We start from the raw sequence: 24,578 nt of genomic DNA on the forward strand, positions 1-24,578 counted from the left end.
TTCCTCTCACTATTTCAGTTAATGTTGGAGATACAATAATGAGATTACAATCATTTACATAAATCCAAAGACTAAATACCAGGACATGTAAAGTATGTGTCTCCCAATGACAACCAGCAGAATTGTGAGTGCAGCTCTGGAGGGTAACACGAGCTCTAGATAAATTATGTAATATAGGATCAGATGATCATTATAACATGTATAATACATGTCCATCTGCTGGATCCCACCACTCCTTCATCTGCTGGATCCCACCACTGCTTCATCTGCTGGATCCCACCACTGCTTCATCTGCTGGATCCCACCACTCCTTCATCTGCTGGATCTCACCACTCCTTCATCTGCTGGATCTCACCACGCCTTCATCTGCTGGATCCCACCACTCCTTCATCTGCTGGATCCCACCACTCCTTCATCTGCTGGATCCCACCACTCCTTCACCTGCTGGATCCCACCACTGCTTCATCTGCTGGATCCCACCACTCCTTCATCTGCTGGATCCCACCACTCCTTCATCTGCTGGATCTCACCACTCCTTCATCTGCTGGATCTCACCACTCCTTCATCTGCTGGATCTCACCACGCCTCCATCTGCTGGATCTCACCACGCCTCCATCTGCTGGATCCCACCACTCCTTCATCTGCTGGATCTCACCACTCCTTCATCTGCTGGATCTCACCACTCCTTCATCTGCTGGATCTCACCACTCCATCTGCTAGATCCCACCACTCCATCTGCTGGATCCCACCACTCCTTCATCTGCTGGATCTCACCACTCCTTCATCTGCTGGATCCCACCACTCCATCTGCTAGATCCCACCACTCCATCTGCTGGATCCCACCACTCCTTCATCTGCTGGATCCCACCACTCCCTCATCTGCTGGATCTCACCACGCCTCCATCTGCTGGATCTCACCACGCCTCCATCTGCTGGATCCCACCACTCCTTCATCTGCTGGATCTCACCACTCCTTCATCTGCTGGATCCCACCACTCCTTCATCTGCTGGATCCCACCACTCCTTCATCTGCTGGATCCCACCACTCCTTCATCTGCTGGATCCCACCACTGCTTCATCTGCTGGATCCCACCACTCCTTCATCTGCTGGATCCCACCACTCCTTCATCTGCTGGATCTCACCACTCCTTCATCTGCTGGATCTCACCACGCCTCCATCTGCTGGATCTCACCACGCCTCCATCTGCTGGATCCCACCACTCCTTCATCTGCTGGATCTCACCACTCCTTCATCTGCTGGATCTCACCACTCCTTCATCTGCTGGATCCCACCACTCCATCTGCTAGATCCCACCACTCCATCTGCTGGATCCCACCACTCCTTCATCTGCTGGATCTCACCACGCCTCCATCTGCTGGATCTCACCACGCCTCCATCTGCTGGATCCCACCACTCCTTCATCTGCTGGATCTCACCACTCCTTCATCTGCTGGATCTCACCACTCCTTCATCTGCTGGATCCCACCACTCCATCTGCTAGATCCCACCACTCCATCTGCTGGATCCCACCACTCCTTCATCTGCTGGATCCCACCACTCCCTCATCTGCTGGATCCCATCTATTGCATGTTATTTCCTTTTCTATCTGATCTCACTGATCACTTCCGGTCATACAGTGAGATCAGCTGAGATCTATTTTGTTTGATGTCCTAATCAGCCGGGGCCCAGTTGCGTTACATTTGTCCCTCTCGTTGCGATGTTCTGTCTCTGACTTTCCCGCTCCCATAGACCTTCATTGATAAAGAAAAGCGGCCACTTCTCCAGGCTGGAGCCAGCGTGACGTAATCCGGGCCTTGCGCTGGATCTGCTGCCGCTCATCCGTAAACGCGTCTCGCTGATTTCTATTCTGCATTCATAGTGTGAACTCTCGTCAGTGAATTATTCCAGCACTCAGGGGTGTCCCTCACTTGGGGTACAGTTACCGACCCCAACATCTACAACACCCCCTTCATGTCTATGGCCAGTAATATTCTGCCCTCTCATCTTATTTTACAGCTCATGTCCCCCAAAAAACACAAGAAAGTGGCCGTCCACAAGGGAAGGACAGAAAATACGTGATCCTCAGAGATTATTTCACAGTAAAAATCTCCCAAGTAACCGTAAATCCTTTACTGACCAAGTCATACTCCAGTCACCTCCGGAGCTGCAGTCACAATCCTGCTGGTTACACGTTAGAAGATCATTGCATCGTGGGAGATTAATTCACTAATTCACAGTTACATAGTTAGGAGTTCACATGGCAGCAAATTGCAGTTAATGCAGATTGTTTCCAAGCAACATTTTGAAAGCAGATCTGGATGTAACTGGAGTATAACACATGAAATAACACAAATACAGTAAAGCAAAGTTATTCCATTTGTTATGTAAATTCAGAGGGTGAAATGTTGCAGAAATGTGAATTTTCCTGAACACCAACATTTAAAAGTAAAATCTACATCAGATCATGTCAGAATATTCATCGTCCATAGAAAAATAGCTTCATGTGGAACTAGGTACAGGATGGCCTCAGAGACAGAGTCAGTGTCAGAGAGACAGAGTCAGAGAGACAGTGTCAGAGAGACACAGACAGAGTCAGAGAGACAGTGTCAGAGAGACACAGACAGAGTCAGAGAGACAGAGTCAGAGACATAGACAGTGTCAGAGAGACAGAGTCAGAGAGACAGAGTCAGAGAGACAGAGTCAAAGAGACAGTCAGAGTCAAAGAGACAGTCAGAGAGACAGAGTCAAAGAGACAGAGTCAAAGAGAGTCAGAGACATAGACAGTGTCAGAGTCCTGGTCAGAGATGAGCCACTCGTTTCTTCAAACACATCAAATAGAAATAGTAAAAATGTTCACATTGTTCCAGCAGAGAAAACCTGGAGGACGTGCGGCCGAACAGCGGGAAGGGGGGGGGGGGTCAGGTAACTCGGGGGACCCAGCGGCGGCGCTAACAGATCAATATTAAATACAGGTGGAGTGACCGTATAATGAACTGCAGGTATGGGATACGGGACTCACAGGCACGTCAGGGAAACCGTCACAAACCTCTGGTAAAAATAAACTAAAAGAAAATCGGGTCCATTCACTGGTGCCAGCAAATGATGGACCTACAGATAATACATAGGAATCAAGGACTGGATCTGCTGATAATCTGTGATATGGGGTCTGTATCTGCTGATAATCTGTGATATGGGGTCTGTATCTGCTGATAATCTGTAATATGGGGTCTGTATCTGCTGATAATCTGTGATATGGGGTCTGTATCTGCTGATAATCTGTGATATGGGGTCTGTATCCGCTGATAATCTGTAATATGGGGTCTGTATCTGCTGATAATCTGTGATATGGGGTCTGTATCCGCTGATAATCTGTGATATGGGGTCTGTATCTGCTGATAATCTGTGATATGGGGTCTGTATCTGCTGATAATCTGTGATATGGGGTCTGTATCTGCTGATAATCTGTGATATGGGGTCTGTATCCGCTGATAATCTGTAATATGGGGTCTGTATCTGCTGATAATCTGTGATATGGGGTCTGTATCCGCTGATAATCTGTGATATGGGGTCTGTATCTGCTGATAATCTGTGATATGGGGTCTGTATCTGCTGATAATCTGTGATATGGGGTCTGTATCTGCTGATAATCTGTAATATGGGGTCTGTATCCGCTGATAATCTGTAATATGGGGTCTGTATCCGCTGATAATCTGTGATATGGGGTCTGTATCTGCTGATAATCTGTGATATGGGGTCTGTATCTGCTGATAATCTGATATGGGGTCTGTATCTGCTGATAATCTTTAATATGGGGTCTGTATCTGCTGATAATCTGTAATATGGGGTCTGTATCCGCTGATAATCTGTAATATGGGGTCTGTATCCGCTGATAATCTGTGATATGGGGTCTGTATCCGCTGATAATCTGTGATATGGGGTCTGTATCCGCTGATAATCTGTGATATGGGGTCTGTATCCGCTGATAATCTGTAATATGGGGTCTCTATCCGCTGATAATCTGTAATATGGGGTCTGTATCCGCTGATAATCTGTAATATGGGGTCTGTATCTGCTGATAATCTGTGATATGGGGTCTGTATCTGCTGATAATCTGTAATATGGGGTCTGTATCTGCTGATAATCTGTGATATGGGGTCTGTATCTGCTGATAATCTGTGATATGGGGTCTATATCTGCTGATAATCTGTAATATGGGGTCTGTATCTGCTGATAATCTGTGATATGGGGTCTGTATCTGCTGATAATCTGTGATATGGGGTCTGTATCTGCTGATAATCTGTGATATATCTGCGTGTCTGTATAAAAAAAAAAAGTTCATGTAAAGTAAACCAATAAACATTGAATGGTCGGCGTGCAGACAGTATTGCGCTCGTTGTAGACGGAGATAATACGGAAATAAAAAAACCGGTTGTGGTAATCAGCCCTGAAGAAGAACAAACTGTCAGATAACGACGAGAAACTCCCTGCAGGCCGGCCGCTATATCACTGACACCCAGACACTAGTGATGGCAGCGCAGCCCCCTCCCCCGCTACAGAAAACACACAGATCCCAACATAAAATACAAGTCCCACAAACAGCAAATATCACATAAAAAACCGTTATGACACAACGTCCCTCGCAAGAGAAGCTTCTCCTGGCACCGCCGTGATAGCAGTAAAAGCAGCTTTCAATTGTTTGTATTGTCACAGCATCGAACATCAGAAATATCCCCCGCAGCTTCCTCCATCATCATCGCCAGGCACGGGGCCGTCACACTAAAAAATAGACTCATTTCTCATCAACATTTTACAGGTCACATATAGGCTATGTTCACACGGAGTATTTTGGGGGAGGAATATCTGCCTCAAAGCTCCAAACGGAATTTTGAGGCAGATATTCCTCCCCCAAAATACTCCGTGTGAATAGCAATGATCGCGCCGTTTTTCGCCCGCGGCCATTGAGCGCCGCGGGCAGAAAACACGCTTTCTCCTGCCTCCCATTGAAGTCAATGGGAGGTCGGAGGCGGAAGCGCCCGAAGATAGGGCATGTCGCTTCTTTTTCCCGCGAGGCAGTTTTACTGCTCGCGGGAAAAAGACGCCGACGCCTCCCATTGAAATCAATGGGAGGCGTTCTCGGGCCGTTTCTGCCGAGTTTTGCGACGCGGTTTCCGCGTCAAAAAACTCGGCAAAAGACCCCGTGTGAACATAGCCATAGAATGAATCTCCATAAACAGCAAGGAATTGTACTCCAGAGCTGCACTCACTATTCTGCTGGTGGAGTCACTGTGTACATACATTACTTATCCTGTACTGATCCTGAGTTATATCCTGTATTATACTCCAGAGCTGCATTCACTATTCTGCTGGTGGAGTCACTGTGTACATACATTACATTACTTATCATGTACTGATCCTGAGTTACATCCTGTATTATACTCCAGAGCTGCACTCACTATTCTGCTGGTGGAGTCACTGTGTACATACATTACATTACTTATCCTGTACTGATCCTGAGTTACATCCTGTATTATACTCCAGAGCTGCACTCACTATTCTGCTGGTGGAGTCACTGTGTACATACATTACATTACTTATCCTGTACTGATCCTGAGTTATATCCTGTATTATACTCCAGAGCTGCACTCACTATTCTGCTGGTGGAGTCACTGTGTACATACATTACATTACTTATCCTGTACTGATCCTGAGTTATATCCTGTATTATACTCCAGAGCTGCATTCACTATTCTGCCCCCTCTTACATTATAGGAACTCAGCTAAGATGGAGGATGGGGTGTCCACAAGCTTGCTGACTATTTCCAATAATTACCAGCAGAATAGTGAGTGCAGCTCTGGAGTATAATACAGGATGTAACTCTGGATCGGTATGGGATAAGTAGTATTCAGTTACACCCGTTTCTGTAGAATAATTCTGTATATGTAACCTGTATAATGCTGTTCATATAATTCCAGTCTTTACATAAGGTGATACAGAACACGCAGTGATTTCCCAGGGTGCACGCAGGGAAATCTTTATTTGTAAGCTCCGCCCCTACACCAGCCCGCTCTGCAGGTGTATGTGGAGCTGGTAGGGCTGGTAGAAGATGGCGGGCTGTCCTTGGGGAATGTAATAGTTGTTGAAGTTCCTGTCGCTCATGTAGGGGGCCGGCTGGTAATAACACGTCACGTTCGCGGTGTTCGGGATGATGTTCTGTTCCCCGAGGACTTTCAAAGCTAAAATGGTGATCATATTAAGAGTCTGGCGGCGCTCGTGACCCATCAGACACACCGTGCTGTCATTGACCACGGAGCGCAGCGTCATCAGGTAGTCGTACTTGCTCTTCTCTTCTCCAATAAAATGGTTGCGCAGGTAGGACTCGATTTTCCTCTGCTGTTCGCTCACGTCAGGAAAGTCGATGAAGAACCTGGAACACATGTAGCGCTCCAGGAACTTGAGCTCCGTCTCGCTGGTCGGTTTGTAATCGCGCACCAGGAGGTTGCTGTATTTTAGTAGTCCACCCCCTCGAATCTCTTCGGGTTTCCTTGTGGCGATAAGTTTGCACCTAAGATGCTCCATTGCTTCGTGGAAATCTCCGTACACGCTCTCGGCCACCACGGCGGGGTAGGTGTCTGGATGGAGCGCACGCTCCTCATCGGTGTAGACATCCAGGATGGAGTTCAGGATGATCTGGAACGAGTCTACACTGAACTCAAACTGTCTCCGTAGAGAGTTGACGAACTTCAGCTCCATGTTCTTCCCGCTGTTGTTGGACAAGGAGATTAAGCTCCAGCGATCGTGGTCCGTGGAGACCTTCACCATCTTCTGGACGTACGCCTCGTTCATGGTCAGAGCCGTGATCTTCTCCTTGTTGACGCATTTGGGAAGAAAGTCTAAGAGAGAATCCAGGACGATGTCCTTGACCGTCTGGAAGGCCTGCTCGTCCGGGAGCTCCACCCCAAAGATGATGTCCAAGTCCTTGCAGCTGGTCCCGTTCTGCTGCATGAGGATGTGACTGGCCGTGGAGCCGTTCAGGCGAATGTCTCGTATCGCGATCGTCTTCTCTACCAGCCGCTCTTTCACCAAGTGGATGATGTCTTTTGGTTTCACCTCCATGGTTGGGAAGTTCCCTCTGCCGTGGATGGGGACGATCTCTGTGAGGACCTGATTGAGGATGGTGATTTGGTCCTGGCTCAGACGGCTGAATCTGCAGTCTGACTCTTCAGTCATGGCGGCCGGTCACTGATACAACTGTGTGATAGAAGAGCGTTACAGGGGCGTTAGTGTAGAGGAGCACGGGCGAGACGGTGCAACCCGCCCAACATATAGAGGAACTCATCAACATTCACCCCGGAATATCCGCACGTTCTTACCTCTACTGGGATAACGCCGAGGACGGGGGGTTGTGACCCAGCTTTCCCCAAGTCTGAACGGCGATTATCACAACTCTATGTGACCAGGCGAAAACAACTCACCGACTATTTCTTGGGGATCTTATGTATTTTTTAAAAATATGAAATTCCCATCTGCATGTAAAAGGCGACCTGCAGTTCTGTATGAAATCAAAACGGTGACAAAGTAAATCCCCACAGAAGCCGCCACGCTGCGGCCTGCCCGAAACAACGGCGCCAGTTTTGGTCACAATGTGTCAACAGGATTTTCTATCTGTCGGGATGAAACCCATGAAGGTCCTGCACCCGCACTCGTGACAGTCCTGCACCCGCACTCGTGACAGTCCTGCACCCGCGACGGTCCTGCACCCGCACTCGTGACGGTCCTGCACCCGCACTCGTGACGGTCCTGCACCCGCACTCGTGACAGCCCTGCACTCCTGACAGCCCTGCACCCGCACTCGTGACAGCCCTGCACCCGCACTCGTGACAGCCCTGCACCCGCACTCGTGACAGCCCTGCACCCGCACTCATGAAGGTCCTGCACCCGCACTCATGACAGTCTGCTCTTCTAGGCTTAATGTAAGTCATGAACGCACTGACGGGAGCGGATAAAACGTCATCCCTTAGAGATGCGAGCGTCACCTCCCCGGTGTCTGAGGATAATTACAGGTTAATGATAAGTATACGAGTGCGGCCGGTGCCCGGGCCCGGGGGGCAATGCTGCTGAACTCCCTACAGAGTCTGTATCTGGAGCAGCTGAGCCGGGCATCATCATCCTCGTCCTGCACTGACGGCATTTATAGGACGGTGATACCCCCTCAATCAGCGGGCGCTGCATCATAAAGCTGCCCCATCGTGTACGATCACTCAGATCACACATATCAATGACCGGGGCACGGGACTATTTGTAGACCAAATTATTAGGCATTCCGGACTACAAGATGCCAGATTAAAGGCTTTATGTTGTGTGTACATATAATAAATCCCATATAAAGCTCTGCACCCCCGAAGGAGCCGCTGCCACCCTGCGAGATGAAGACGCGACACTCACCGGAGACGTCTCTGCTGCTCGCTGCCGTATGGCGGGGAGATTGGTCAGGTGACTCATGTGATGCTCAGAGAGGTTCTCCTCGTGTCACAGACAAACAGCCGACACCTGTGGGGAAGACCAGAGAAGTCAGAATAAGACGCCGAGCACCGGGGGAAACGGAAACAGCCGACACCTGCGGGGAAGACCAGAGAAGTCAGAATAAGACGCCGAGCACCGGGGGAAACGGAAACAGCCGACACCTGCGGGGAAGACGAGAGAGGTCAGAATAAGACGCCGAGCACCGGGGGAAACTGAAACAGCCGACACCTGCGGGGAAGACGAGAGAGGTCAGAATAAGACGCCGAGCACCGGCGGAAACTGAAACAGCCGACACCTGCGGGGAAGACCAGAGAAGTCAGAATAAGACGCCGAGCAGGGGGGGAATGGAAACAGCTGAGCTGCGTTACTGCGGTCACTCTGCTGCACCACAACCCGGACACTGCCGATCATCAGACAAGATCAGCGGCAATCCTGACGCATCGAGGGGTGAGAGTTTTAGTAAAGACAAACCCCTCGATGCGTCTTCACTGATACATTGTAACAAACTATCAGGACAGGAGAGCGATTTCTTCAGGCAATGTTTTTACCTCACATATGATACGAACGATGGTCACTATGATGGTCACTGCGATGGTCACTGTGATGGTCACTGCGATGGCCACTGCCATGGTCACTGCCATGGATGACTGCGATGGTCACTACGATGGTCACTGCGATGGTCACTACAATAATCACTGCGATGGTCACTACGATGGATGACTGCGATGGTCACTACGATGGATGACTATGATGGATGACTATGATGGATGACTGCGATGGTCACTGCGATGGTCACTGCGATGGTCACTGCGATGGATGACTACGATGGTCACTGCGATGGTCACTACGATGGATGACTGCGATGGTCACTGCGATGGTCACTGCGATGGTCACTGCGATGGTCACTGCAATGGTCACTACGATGGTCACTGCGATGGTCACTGCACTGGATGACTATGATGGATGACTGCGATGGTCACTGCAATGGTCACTACGATGGTCACTGCGATGGTCACTGCGATGGATGACTATAATGGATGACTGCGATGGTCACTATGATGGTCACTGCGATGGCCACTGCGATGGATGACTGCAATGGTCACTGCGATGGTCACTACAATAATCACTGCGATGGTCACTGCGATGGATGACTATGATGGATGACTGCGATGGTCACTACGATGGATGACTATGATGGATGACTGCGATGGTCACTACGATGGATGACTATGATGGATGACTGCGATGGTCACTACGATGGAGGACTATGATGGATGACTATGATGGATGACTGCGATGGTCACTACAATGGATGACTGCGATGGTCACTACAATGGATGACTGCGATGGTCACTACGATGGATAACTATGATGGATGACTGCGATGGTCACTGCGATGGTCACTACAATGGATGACTATGATGGATGACTGCGATGGTCACTGCGATGGTCACTGCGATGGTCACTGCGATGGATGACTATGATGGATGACTGCGATGGTCACTGCGATGGTCACTGCGATGGATGACTGCGATGGATGACTGCAATGGATGACTGCGATGGTCACTGCGATGGTCACTGCGATGGATGACTATGATGGATGACTGCGATGGTCACTGCGATGGTCACTATGATGGATGACTGCGATGGTCACTGCGATGGATGACTACGATGGTCACTACGATGGATGACTATGATGGATGACTATGATGGATGACTGCGATGGTCACTGCGATGGTCACGGCGATGGATGACTGCGATGGTCACGGCGATGGTCACTACGATGGATGACTGCGATGGTCACTGCGATGGATGACTATGATGGATGACTGCGATGGTCACTGCGATGGTCACTGCGATGATCTATGGAAATGGAAAGTTTAGTTACCCCTTAATACTTACCCCCGGGTGTTGTCATAGTGACACGTCCCTCTGTTCTCTGTGCAGCCCGGCCTTCTGTGATTGGCTGCAGCAGTCACATGGGATAAAACTTCATCACAGGAGGCCGGGAAGCACAGAGAACAGAGGGACGTGTCGCTATGACAACGCCCGGGGGTAAGTATTAAGGGGTAACTAAACTTTTAACTAACTTCTGACATGTCAGTGGTTTTGATCGGTCGGGTCCGAGCACTTAAACCCCCACCGATCGCTAAAACTAAGCGGCAGAAGCGCTCGGGTGAGTGCGGAGCCGCTTGGTTTCTGATCGGCTTTTTTTCGTTTTAGCAATCGGTGAGGGTCTCCGTGCTTGGACCCCGACCGATCAAAACCACTGACATGTCACTACAAGGGCTCGTCATCACGCTGCGGAATTGTTGCTGTTTTTTCGGACGGAATATGCAGATTACAGTAGCAGAGCAGAGGACGACGTTAACAAATCTCATCCACACTAAATGTTCTGCAGAAATTCCATTGTGTGTGGACAAGCCCTAAGACTTCGTTCACATCTGTGTCGGGGCTCCGTCGCAGCTTTCCCCAGGGGAACCCATGAACGGAGCCCTGACTGAAACAAGGAAGCCTTAGTATGTCTGCATCACCAGCGACTTCAATGGTGACGGATCCCGTGCAAATGGTGTTCGTTTGTCACCGCTGTTCCGCGTTTTGACAGAAGCAATGCCGTAGGCGACTGCGCTATTCATTCCGTCAAAAAGACAGAACCCTTAACCCCTTAGCGCACCAGGACGCACCGGTACGTCCTGCATTGAAGTGCTTTAAAACTTAGCACAGGGACGTACCGGCGCGTCCTGGCTAAAAACTGTCACCCTGTCAAAGGACAAGGTGACAGGACTGTGCCGTCAACTGTTTATGACAGTTGACCAGCACAGTAAGACGGCAGGGGACCATTCACAGCGGTCTCCTGCCGGCGATCGCTGTGATTGGTCAGTCAAAGCACAGCTCCACGACGTGTGTATGTGATGCCGCTGGCTCAGAAGCTGAGCCAGCGCTATCACCGCCGGGAATCAGCTGTCCGACGCCTCTCTGCAACGGAGTTAGGGTCCGATCCGGCCGATTAACCCCTTCGATGCATCGATCAACGTGATCGATGCATCGAAGTGTCTTGTAGCCTGTCGGCAACCACGATGGTTGCCACGGGCGCGGGTGTCAGCTGTTTGTCACAGCTGACATCGTGCCCTAACGGCCAGGACCGGAGCAAGGCTCCGATCCGGCCGATTAACCCCTTAGATCGTACCCTATGGTTGCTAATGACAACCATCGGCACCCGCGGGTGTTCCGATGGTTGCTCTGGCAACCATAGCCTAACAATCGCTTCCTAGCACGGAAGCATATTAGGCCCCGCCGGGAGGCGAAGCCTAATAGGCTTGCTGTCAGTGAATAGCTGACAGCTCTAATACACTGCACTTTGTAGGTAGTGCAGTGTATTAGAATAGCGATCAGGGCTTCATGCCTTCAAGTTCCCTAGTGGGACACAAAAAAAAGGTAAAACAAGTTAATAAAAATGTTGTAAAAAAGTAAAAAAAAAATAAGTTTCATGTTAAAAAAAACACTATAACAGCCTTTTATTATAGGAAAAACCAAAAAACATAAAAAAAGTACACATATGTGGTGTCACCGCGTCCGTAACGACCCAAACTATAAAAATATCACGCTATGTTACCCGCACGGTGAACACCGTAAACATGTTTAATAAAAAACTATTCCAGAATGGCTGTTTGTTAGTCGCTACCCCTCGCAAAACAGAATAAAAAAAGGGATCTAAAAGTTGCATGTACCCCAAAATTATACCATTAAAAAACGCAGCCCGTCCCGCAAAAAACAAGCCCTCCCGCAGCTTTTTTGACGGAAAAATAAAAAAGTTCTGGCTCTCAGAATCCGGTGACACCAAAAATACATTATTTGAAACAAAAGTGATTTTATCGTCAGACGCTGCAAAGAATAAGAAAAACGATAAACATCTGGTATCGCCGTAATCGCACCGACCCGCAGAATAACGGAACATCGTCATTCCTAGCGCATGGCGAACGCCGTAAAAAAATAAATAATAAAACACATCAGAATTGCAGGTTTTTGGTCACCCGGCTTGCAAAAAAAATGAAATACAAAGTGATCAAAAAATGGCATGTACCCCAAAATGGTGCCAATGAGATCTACAGATTGTCCCGCAACAAATAAGCCCTCGCACGGCTCCGGGGGAGAAAAAAGAAAGACGTTTTGGCTCTCAGAATATGGCGATGCAAAATGTGCAAAGTGTCCAAAAGTGGATAAGATCGGGCGCCATTTATCAGTGCGACGCCGGCCACATATCTGCGGATTATTATTTATTTACCCCATTATTATACCCTCTTATTACACCCCTGATGTTCTCCGCACAGATTACATGTGCCCCCCCCCCCACATCATAACTGAAATACCAGCAAAACCCCAAACAAAACAACTAGCGAGCAAAATCCACGCCCCAAAAGCCTAATTGCGCTCCCTCCCTTCTGAGCCCTGCAGCATGCCCAAGCAGCAGTGCACGTCCACATATATGGCATCGCCATACCCGGGAGAACCCGCTTAACAGTTTGCGGTATTTGTCTTCAGTGGCACGAACTGGGCACAAAATATTGTGCACTAAAATGGCACATACCTGTGGAAATTTGCAATTTTCACTTTGCACCATCCACTGAGCATTCATTTCTAATAGAAAAAAAACAACCTGTGTGGTCAAAATGCCTTGAGGGGTGCAGTTTCCAAAATGGGGGTCACTACTTGGGGGTTTGTTTTACTATTTGACCCCAGAGCCCTGCCATTGTGCTCTAATGCTGCGAAAATCACCAAAATGGGCCTCACATGCGCCTTTCACTCCTAAGCCCTGTCATATGTCCAGGCAAATGATAAATGCCTTGAGGGGTGTAGTTTACAAAATGGGGTCACTTCTCAGGGTTTTACACTCTACTCTGGTACTTAAGGGAGCTCTGCAAATGCGACATGGCGCCCCTACACCAGTCCAGCAAAATCTGTGCTCTAAAAGCCACATGGCACTCCTTCCATTTTGAGCTCTGCCATGTGCCCAAACAGCAGTTTAGGGCCACACATGGGGTATTGCCGTACTCGGGAGAAATTGGGTAACAAATTATGTGTTGTTTTTTCACCTATTACCCCTTCTGGGGGAAAAAATTGGGTGCAAAACTACATATTTTTGGGAAAAATATTTTTTTTTCATTTTCACTGCCCTATTCTAATACAATCTATGAAACACCTGTGGGATCAAAATGCTCAGTACACCCCTAGATGATTACCCTGAGGGGTAAAGTTTCCAAAATGGAGTCACTTCTCAGGGGTTTCTACTGTACGGGTACCTCAGGGGCTCTGCAAATGCGACATGGCGCCCAAAAAACAATCAACCAAAATCTACATGCCAAGTAGCACTCCTGCCATTCTGAGCCCTGCAGTGTATCCAAGCAGCAGTTTATAACCACATATGGGGTATTGCCGTACTCGGGAGAAATCGCTTTACAATTGTTGGGGCGTTTTTTCTCCTTCATTCCTTGTGAAAATGAAAACAATTCAACATTTTAGTGGAAAGAATGTAGATTTTCATTTTCACTGCATAATCCCAATAATTCAGCAAAAAAACAGTGGGGTCAAAATGCTCACTATACCGCTAGATAAATTCCACGAGGGGTATAGTTTCCCAAATGGGGTCACTTTTGCCGGGTTTGCACTATTTTGGCTCAGTGGCTTTGCAAATGTCACATGGGGCCGCAAACCATTCCAGCAAAACTTGAGCTCCAAAAGTCAAATGGCGCTCCGTCCTTTCTAAGCCCCGCCGTGTGTCCAAACAGCAGTTTATTACCACATATGGGGTATTGCTGTGCTCAGAAGAGTTTGCTTTACAAACATTGGGGTGTTTTTTCTCCTTTATCTGTTATAAAAATGAAAAAATCTGAGCTAAAACTACATTTTACTTGGAAAAAATTTAGATTTTCTATTTCACGGCATAAATCCCATAAATTCAGCAAAAACCGTGTAGGGTCAAAATGCACACTATACCCCTAGAAAAATTCCTTGAGGGGTGTAGTTTCCAAAATGGGGTCACTTTTGGGGAGTTTCCACTGTTATGGTCCCTCCAGGGCTTTGCAAACGCGGCATGGCACCAAAAACCAATGCAGCAAAATCTGCGCTCCAAAATCCAAATGGCGCTTCTTCCCTTCAGAGCCCTGCCGTGGGTCCAAACAGCAGTTTATTACCACATATGGGGTATTGCCGTAATCGGGAGACATTGCTTTACAAATGTTGGGGTGCATTTTCTCTTTTATTCCTTGTAAAATCTAAAACATCGTATGTTTTTTCAGAAAAAAAGTAGATTTTCATTTTCACAGACCAGTTCCAATAAATTTAGCAAAAAACCTGTGGGCTAAAAATGCTAACTATACCTCTTGAAAAATTCCTTGAGGGGTGTAGTTTCCAAAATGGGGTCACTTGTGTATGGCCGTGTGTACATATAGTGTATATAGATATATAGTGTATGGCCGTGTGTACATATAGTGTGTATAGATATATAGTGTATGGCCATGTGTACATATAGTGTGTATAGATATATAGTGTATGGCCGTGTGTACATATAGTGTGTATAGATATATAGTGTATGGCTGTGTGTACATATAGTGTATATAGATATATAGTGTATGGCCGTGTGTGTACATATAGTGTGTATAGATATATAGTGTATGGCCGTGTGTACATATAGTGTGTATAGATATATAGTGTATGGCCGTGTGTACATATAGTGTGTATAGATATATAGTGTATGGATGTGTGTACATATAGTGTGTATAGATATATAGTGTATGGATGTGTGTACATATAGTGTGTATAGATATATAGTGTATGGCTGTGTGTACATATAGTGTGTATAGATATATAGTGTATGGATGTGTGTACATATAGTGTGTATAGATATATAGTGTATGGCCGTGTGTATAGATATATAGTGTATGGCCGTGTGTACATATAGTGTATATCGATATATAGTGTATGGCCGTGTGTACATATAGTGTGTATAGATATATAGTGTATGGCCGTGTGTACATATAGTGTATATAGATATATAGTGTGTGGCCGTGTGTACATATAGTGTATATAGATATATAGTGTATGGCTGTGTGTACATATAGTGTGTATAGATATATAGTGTATGGATGTGTGTACATATAGTGTGTATAGATATATAGTGTATGGCCGTGTGTACATATAGTGTATATAGATATATAGTGTATATAGATATATAGTGTATGGATGTGTGTACATATAGTGTATATAGATATATAGTGTATGGCTGTGTGTACATATAGTGTGTATAGATATATAGTGTATGGCCGTGTGTACATATAGTGTATATAGATATATAGTGTATGGCCGTGTGTACATATAGTGTATATAGATATATAGTGTATGGCCGTGTGTACATATAGTGTATATAGATATATAGTGTATGGCCGTGTGTACATATAGTGTGTATAGATATATAGTGTATGGCCGTGTGTACATATAGTGTGTATAGATATATAGTGTATGGATGTGTGTACATATAGTGTGTATAGATATATAGTGTATGGATGTGTGTACATATAGTGTGTATAGATATATAGTGTATGGACGTGTGTACATATAGTGTGTATAGATATATAGTGTATGGCCGTGTGTACATACAGTGTGTAAAGATATATAGTGTATGGCCGTGTGTACATATAGTGTATATAGATATATAGTGTATGGCCGTGTGTACATATAGTGTATATAGATATATAGTGTATGGCCGTGTGTACATATAGTGTATATCGATATATAGTGTATGGCCGTGTGTACATATAGTGTGTATAGAGATATATAGTGTATGGCCGTGTGCACATATAGTGTGTATAGATATATAGTGTATGGCCGTGTGTGCATATAGTGTGTATAGATATATAGTGTATGGCCGTGTGTGCATATAGTGTATATAGATATATAGTGTATGGATGTGTGTACATATAGTGTATATAGATATATAGTGTATGGATGTGTGTACATATAGTGTATATAGATATATAGTGTATGGCCGTGTGTACATATAGTGTGTATAGATATATAGTGTATGGCTGTGTGTACATATAGTGTGTATAGATATATAGTGTATGGATGTGTGTACATATAGTGTGTATAGATATATAGTGTATGGCCGTGTGTACATATAGTGTGTATAGATATATAGTGTATGGCTGTGTGTACATATAGTGTATATAGATATATAGTGTATGGCCGTGTGTACATATAGTGTGTATAGATATATAGTGTATGGACGTGTGTACATATAGTGTATATAGATATATAGTGTATGGCTGTGTGTACATATAGTGTATAGATATATAGTGTATGGCTGTGTGTACATATAGTGTATATAGATATATAGTGTATGGCCGTGTGTACATATAGTGTGTATAGATATATAGTGTATGGCCGTGTGTACATATAGTGTGTATAGATATATAGTGTATGGCCGTGTGTACATATAGTGTGTATAGATATATAGTGTATGGCCGTGTGTACATATAGTGTATATAGATATATAGTGTATGGCCGTGTGTACATATAGTGTGTATAGATATATAGTGTATGGCCGTGTGTACATATAGTGTGTATGTGAGATATGAGGTATAATGGATGCAGTGTAGATATATAGTATATACTACTTCTGGGGGATGATGATGAGGATGATGGACTACTTCTGGGGGATGATGATGATGATGTACTACTTCTGGGGGATGATGATGGACTACTACTGGGGGATGATGAGGATGATGGACTACTTCTGGGGGATGATGAGGATGATGGACTACTACTGGGGGATGATGAGGATGATGGACTACTTCTGTGGGATGATGAGGATGATGGACTACTTCTGGGGGATGATGATGGACTACTACTGGGGGATGATGAGGATGATGGACTACTTCTGGGGGATGATGATGGACTACTACTGGGGGATGATGAGGATGATGGACTACTTCTGGGGGATGATGATGGACTACTACTGGGGGATGATGAGGATGATGGACTACTTCTGTGGGATGATGAGGATGATGGACTACTACTGGGGGATGATGAGGATGATGGACTACTTCTGGGGGATGATGAGGCTGATGGACTACTACTGGGGGATGATGAGGATGATGGACTACTTCTGGGGGATGATGATGGACTACTACTGGGGGATGATGAGGATGATGGACTACTTCTGTGGGATGATGAGGATGATGGACTACTACTGGGGGATGATGAGGATGATGGACTACTTCTGTGGGATGATGGACTACTTCTGGGGGATGATGGACTACTACTGGGGGATGATGAGGCTGATGGACTACTACTGGGGGATGATGAGGATGATGGACTACTTCTGGGGGACGATGAGGATGATGGACTACTACTGGGGGATGATGAGGATGATGGACTACTTCTGGGGGATGATGAGGCTGATGGACTACTACTGGGGGATGATGAGGATGATGGACTACTTCTGGGGGACGATGAGGATGATGGACTACTACTGGGGGATGATGAGGATGATGGACTACTTCTGGGGGATGATGAGGCTGATGGACTACTACTGGGGGATGATGAGGATGATGGACTACTTCTGTGGGATGATGATGAGAATGATGTACTACTTCTGGGGGATGAGGAGGATGATGGACTACTTCTGGGGGATGAGGAGGATGATGGACTACTTCTGGGGGATGATGATGAGGATGGACTACTACTGGGGGATGATGAGGATGATGGACTACTTCTGGGGGATGATGATGGACTACTTCTGGGGGATGATGATGAGGATGATGTACTACCTCTGTGGGATAATGAGGATGATGGACTACTTCTGGGGGATGATGAGGATGATGGACTACTACTGGGGGATGATGAGGATGATGGACTACTTCTGGGGGACGATGAGGATGATGGACTACTACTGGGGGATGATGAGGATGATGGACTACTTCTGGGTGATGATGATGAGGATGATGGACTACTTCTGGGGGATGATGAGGATGATGGATTACTTCTGGGGGATAATGAGGATGATGGACTACTTCTGGGGGATGATGATGAGGATGATGGACTACTTCTGGGGATGATGGACTACTTCTAGGGGATAATGTACTACTTCTGGGGGATGATGAGGATGATGGACTACTTCTGGGGCAGTAGTTAGTTGTGAGCTCCGGAGGGTCTCACCTGTTGTCAGCCCCCGCACACCTCACCGCAGCGAGCTCCTGTCTGGAGAGATGTGCGGGACACCGGGGTCCCGGGATGGGCAGGGTCGGTCTCCGGGTGATGTGAGTCCGTGCGGTGCTGGCGCTGAAATAACGGAGCCTCCACCTCATCTACCTCATCGTCTGCCCGGCGTAATCCTGTCTCCATGACAACGCGACGTCACAGCCCGTGACCCCGCCCTTTATAAGATAAAGCCCGCACTGTGAGTGGCGTATCAGGTAAAGCCCGCCCTGTGAGTGACGTCTCAGGTAAAGCCCGCCCTGTGAGTGACGTATAATGTAAAGCCCGCCCTGTGGGTGACGTATCAGATGAAACCTTCTGCCACTAACACAATGCTGCCGGTGTCACGTGTCCAGTGTGCGGGGTCTCCGGTACCTGCACTAGTATTGTTCTCCGTAGCTGCACTAGTACTCTCTTATATAGTACTGCCCTTTATAGGTGCACTAGTACTCTCCTATATAGTATTGTCCTCTGTAGCTGCACTAGTACTCTCCTATATAGTACTACCCTCTATAGTACTGCCCTCTGTAGCTGCACTAGTACTCCTATATACTATTGTCCTCTGTAACTGCACTAGTACTCTCCTATATAGTACTGCCCTCTATAGATGCACTAGTACTCCTATATAGTACTGCTCTCTATAGATGCACTAGTACTCTCATATATAGTACAGTCCTCTATAGCTGCACTAGTACTCTCCTATATAGTACAGTCCTCTATAGCTGCACTAGTACTCCCCTATATAGTACTGCTCTCTATAGATGCACTAGTACTCTCCTATATAGTACTGCTCTCTAAAGGTGCATTAGTACTCTCCTATATAGTATTGTCCTCTGTAGCTTCACTAGTACTCTCCTATATAGTACTGTCCTCTGTAGCTGCACTAGTACTCTCCTATATAGTATTGTCCTCTGTAGCTGCACTAGTACTCTCCTATATAGTACTGCCCTCTATAGATGCACTAGTACTCTCCTATATAGTACTGCTCTCTATAGATGCACTAGTACTCTCCTATATAGTACTGCCCTCTAAAGGTGCATTAGTACTCTCCTATATAGTATTGTCCTCTGTAGCTGCACTAGTACTCTCCTATATAGTACAACCCTCTATAGCTGCACTAGTACTCCCCTATATAGTACTGCTCTCTATAGATGCACTAGTACTCTCCTATATAGTCGTGTCCTCTGTAGCTGCACTAGTACTCTCCTATATAGTACTGTCCTCTGTAGCTGCACTAGTACTCTCCTATATAGTACAGCCCTCTATAGCTGCACTAGTACTCCCCTATGTAGTACTGCTCTCTATAGATGCACTAGTACTCTCCTATATAGTACTGCCCTCTATAGGTGCACTAGTACTCTCCTATATAGTATTGTCCTCTGCAGCTGCACTAGTACTCTCCTATATAGTACTACCCTCTATAGTACTGCCCTCTGTAGCTGCACTAGTACTCTCCTATATACTATTGTCCTCTGTAACTGCACTAGTACTCTCTTATATAGTACTGCCCTCTATAGATGCACTAGTACTCTCCTATATAGTATTGTCCTCTGTAGATGCACTAGTACTCTCCTATATAGTATTGTCCTCTGTAGCTTCACTAGTACTCTCCTATATAGTACTGTCCTCTGTAGCTGCACTAGTACTCTCCTATATAGTATTGTCCTCTGTAGCTGCACTAGTACTCTCCTATATAGTACTACCCTCTATAGATGCACTAGTACTCTCCTATATAGTACTGCTCTCTATAGATGCACTAGTACTCTCCTATATAGTACTGCCCTCTAAAGGTGCATTAGTACTCTCCTATATAGTATTGTCCTCTGTAGCTGCACTAGTACTCTCCTATATAGTACAACCCTCTATAGCTGCACTAGTACTCTCCTATATAGTACAGTCCTCTATAGCTGCACTAGTACTCCCCTATATAGTACTGCTCTCTATAGATGAACTAGTACTCTCCTATATAGTCGTGTCCTCTGTAGCTGCACTAGTACTCTCCTATATAGTACTGTCCTCTGTAGCTGCACTAGTACTCTACTATATAGTACTGTCCTCTATAGCTGCACTAGTACTGCCCTATGTAGTACTGCTCTCTATAGATGCACTAGTACTCTCCTATATAGTACTGCTCTCTATAGATGCACTAGTACTCTCATATATAGTACTGCCCTCTATAGGTGCACTAGTACTCTCCTATATAGTATTGTCCTCTGTAGATGCACTAGTACTCTCCTATATAGTACAGCCCTCTATAGCTACACTAGTACTCTCCTATATAGTACTGTCCTCTGTAACTGCACTAGTACTCTCCTATATAGTATTGTCCTCTGTAGCTACACTAGTACTCTCCTATATAGTACAGCCCTCATTAGCTGCACTAGTACTCTCCTATATAGTATTGTCCCCTGTAGCTGCACTAGTACTCTCCTATATAGTACTGTCCTCTGTAGCTGCAATAGTACTCTCCTATATAGTATTACCCTCTGTAGCTGCACTAGTACTCTCCTATACAGTATTGCCCTCTGTAGCTGCACTAGTACTCTCCTATATAGTATTGTCCTCTGTAGCTGCACTAGTACTCTCCTATATAGTACTGCCCTCATTAGCTGCACTAGTACTCTCATATATAGTACTGTCCTCTGTAGCTGCACTAGTACTCTCCTATATAGTACTGCCCTCTATAGCTGCACTAGTACTCTCCTATATAGTACTGTCCTCTGTAGCTGCACTAGTACTCTCCTATATAGTACAGCCCTCTATAGGTGCACTAGTACTCTCCTATATAGTACAGCCCTCTATAGGTGCACTAGTACTCTCCTATATAGTACTGTCCTCTGTAGCTGAACTAGTGCTCTCCTATATAGTACTGCCCTCATTAGCTGCACTAGTACTGTCCTCTATAGTACTGTACTTTATAGCTGCACTAGTACTGTCCTCTATAGCTGCACTAGTACTCTCTTATATAGGACTACCCTCTATAGCTGCACTAGTACTCTCCTATATAGTATTGCCCTCTGTAGCTGCACTAGTACTCTCCTATATAGTACTACCCTCTATAGCTGCACTAGTACTCTCCTATATAGTACTGCCCTATGTAGCTGCACTAGTACTCTCCTATATAGTACTGCCCTCTGTAGCTGCACTAGTACTCTCCTATATAGTATTGTCCCCTGTAGCTGCACTTGTACTCCCCTATATAGTTTTGTCCTCTGTAGCTGCACTAGTACTCTCCTATATAGTACTGTCCTCTGTAGCTGCACTAGTACTCTCCTATATAGTATTGTCCTCTGTAGCTTCACTAGTACTCTCCTATATAGTACTGTCCTCTGTAGCTGCACTAGTACTCTCCTATATAGTATTGTCCTCTGTAGCTGCACTAGTACTCTCTTATATAGTACTACCCTCTATAGCTGCACTAGTACTCTCATATATAGTATTGTCCTCTGTAGCTGCACTAGTACTCTCTTATATAGTACTACCCTCTATAGCTGAACTAGTACTCTCATATATAGTATTGTCCTCTGTAGCTGCACTAGTACTCTCCTATATAGTACTGCCCTCTGTAGCTGCACTAGTACCCTCCTATATAGTATTGTCCCCTGTAGCTGCACTTGTACTCCCCTATATAGTTTTGTCCTCTGTAGCTGCACTAGTACTCTCCTATATAGTACTGTCCTCTGTAGCTGCACTAGTACTCTCCTATATAGTATTGTCCTCTGTAGTTGCACTAGTACTCTCCTATATAGTACTGTCCTCTGTGACTTCACTAGTACTCTCCTATATAGTATTGTCCTCTGTAGCTGCACTAGTACTCTCCTATATAGTATTGTCCTCTGTAGCTGCACTAGTACTCTCTTATATAGTACTACCCTCTATAGCTGCACTAGTACTCTCATATATAACAGTATTGTCCTCTGTAGCTGCACTAGTACTCTCTTATATAGTACTACTCTCTATAGCTGCACTAGTACTCTCCTATATAGTATTGTCCTCTGTAGCTGCACTAGTACTCTCCTATATAGTACTACCCTCTATAGCTGCACTAGTACTCTCCTATATAGTACTGCCCTCTGTAGCGGCACTAGTACTCTCCTATATAGTATTGTCCCCTGTAGCTGCACTAGTACTCTCCTATATAGTTTTGTCCTCTGTAGCTGCACTAGTACTCTCCTATATAGTATTCTCCTCTGTACCTGCACTAGTACTCTCCTATATAGTATTGTCCTCTGTAGCTGCACTAGTACTCTCCTATATAGTATTGTCCTCTGTAGCTGCACTAGTACTCTCCTATATAGTACTGTCTTCTGTAGCTGCACTAGTACTTTCATATATAGTATTGTTCCCTGTAGCTGCACTAGTACTCTCCTATATAGTATTGTCCTCTGTAGCTGCACTAGTACTCTCCTATATAGTACTGCCCTCTATAGCTGCACTAGTACACTCCTATATAGTACTGTCCTTTATAGCTGCACTAGTACTCTCCTATATAGTGTTGTCCTCTGTAGCTGCACTAATACTCTCCTATATAGTACTAACCTTTATGGCTGCACTAGTACTCTCCTCTATAGTACTGTCCTTTATAGTTGCACTAGTATTGTCCTCTGTAGCTGCACTAGTACTCTTCCATATAGTACTGTCCTTTATAGCTGCACTAGTACTCTCCTATATAGTACTGTTCTTTATAGCTGCACTAGTACTCTCCTATATAGTATTGTACTCTGTAGCTGCACTTGTACTCTCCTATATAGTACTGTCCTCTATAGCTGCACTAGTACTGTCCTTTATAGCTGCACTAGTACTCTCCTATATAGTACTGCCCTCTATAGGTGCACTAGTATTCTCCTATATAGTATTGTCCTCTGTAGCTGCACTAGTACACTCCTCTATAGTACTGTCCTCTATAGCTGCACTAGTACTGTCCTCTATAGCTGCACTAGTACTCTCTATATGGTACTGTCCTCTATAGCTGCACTAGTACTCTCCTCTATAGTATTGTCCTCTATAGCTGCACTAGTACACTCTATAGTACTGTCCTCTATAGCTGCACTAGTACTGTCCTCTATAGTATTGTCCTCTATAGCTGCACTAGTACTGTCCTCTATAGCTGCACTAGTACTGTCCTCTATAGTACTGTCCTCTATAGCTGCACTAGTACTGTCCTATATAGTACTGTCCTCTATAGCTGCACTAGTACTCTCCTATATAGTATTGTCCTCTGTAGCTGCACAAGTACTCTCCTATATAGTACTGCCCTCTGTAGCTGCACTAGTACTCTCCTATATAGTATTGCCCTCTGTAGCTGCACTAGTACTCTCCTGTATAGTATTGTCCTCTGTAGCTGCACTAGTACTCTCCTATATAGTACTTCCCTCTATAGATGCACTAGTACTCTCCTATATAGTACTTCCCTCTAAAGGTGCATTAGTACTCTCCTATATAGTATTGCCCTCTGTAGCTGCACTAGTACTCTCCTATATAGTACAACCCTCTATAGCTGCACTAGTACTCTCCTATATAGTACAGCCCTCTATAGCTGCACTAGTACTCCCCTATATAGTACTGCTCTCTATAGATGCACTAATACTCTCCTATATAGTCGTGTCCTCTGTAGCTGCACTAGTACTCTCCTATATAGTACTGTCCTCTGTAGCTGCACTAGTATTCTCCTATATAGTACAGCCCTCTATAGCTGCACTAGTACTCCCCTATGTAGTACTGCTCTCTATAGATGCACTAGTACTCTCCTATATAGTACTGCTCTCTATAGATGCACTAGTACTCTCATATATAGTACTGCCCTCT

At 45.6% G+C, this 24,578-nt stretch overlaps 1 protein-coding gene across 2 annotated transcripts; it reads right to left on the bottom strand.

Moving 5' to 3' along the window:
* Window positions 1–6,017: 6,017 nt before the first annotated feature.
* LOC142725445 (terminal nucleotidyltransferase 5C-like) lies at window positions 6,018–18,925 on the bottom strand. 2 transcript variants are annotated; one of them, XM_075848989.1, is made up of 3 exons: window positions 18,735–18,925; window positions 8,445–8,549; window positions 6,018–7,250 (listed from the first exon to the last, which is right to left on the bottom strand). In XM_075848989.1, exon 3 carries the CDS (start codon window positions 7,227–7,229, stop codon window positions 6,054–6,056), a length of 1,176 nt encoding a protein of 391 aa, XP_075705104.1. In that variant the 5' UTR covers window positions 7,230–7,250; window positions 8,445–8,549; window positions 18,735–18,925; the 3' UTR covers window positions 6,018–6,053. The 2 variants fall into 2 exon arrangements, with proteins under 2 accessions (XP_075705104.1, XP_075705103.1); XM_075848988.1 differs by lacking the exon at window positions 8,445–8,549.
* Between the last annotated feature and the right edge of the window lie 5,653 nt (window positions 18,926–24,578).

The sequence above is a fragment of the Rhinoderma darwinii genome, unplaced genomic scaffold (genome assembly GCF_050947455.1).
Source record: "Rhinoderma darwinii isolate aRhiDar2 unplaced genomic scaffold, aRhiDar2.hap1 Scaffold_603, whole genome shotgun sequence".
NCBI lineage: Eukaryota > Metazoa > Chordata > Amphibia > Anura > Rhinodermatidae > Rhinoderma > Rhinoderma darwinii.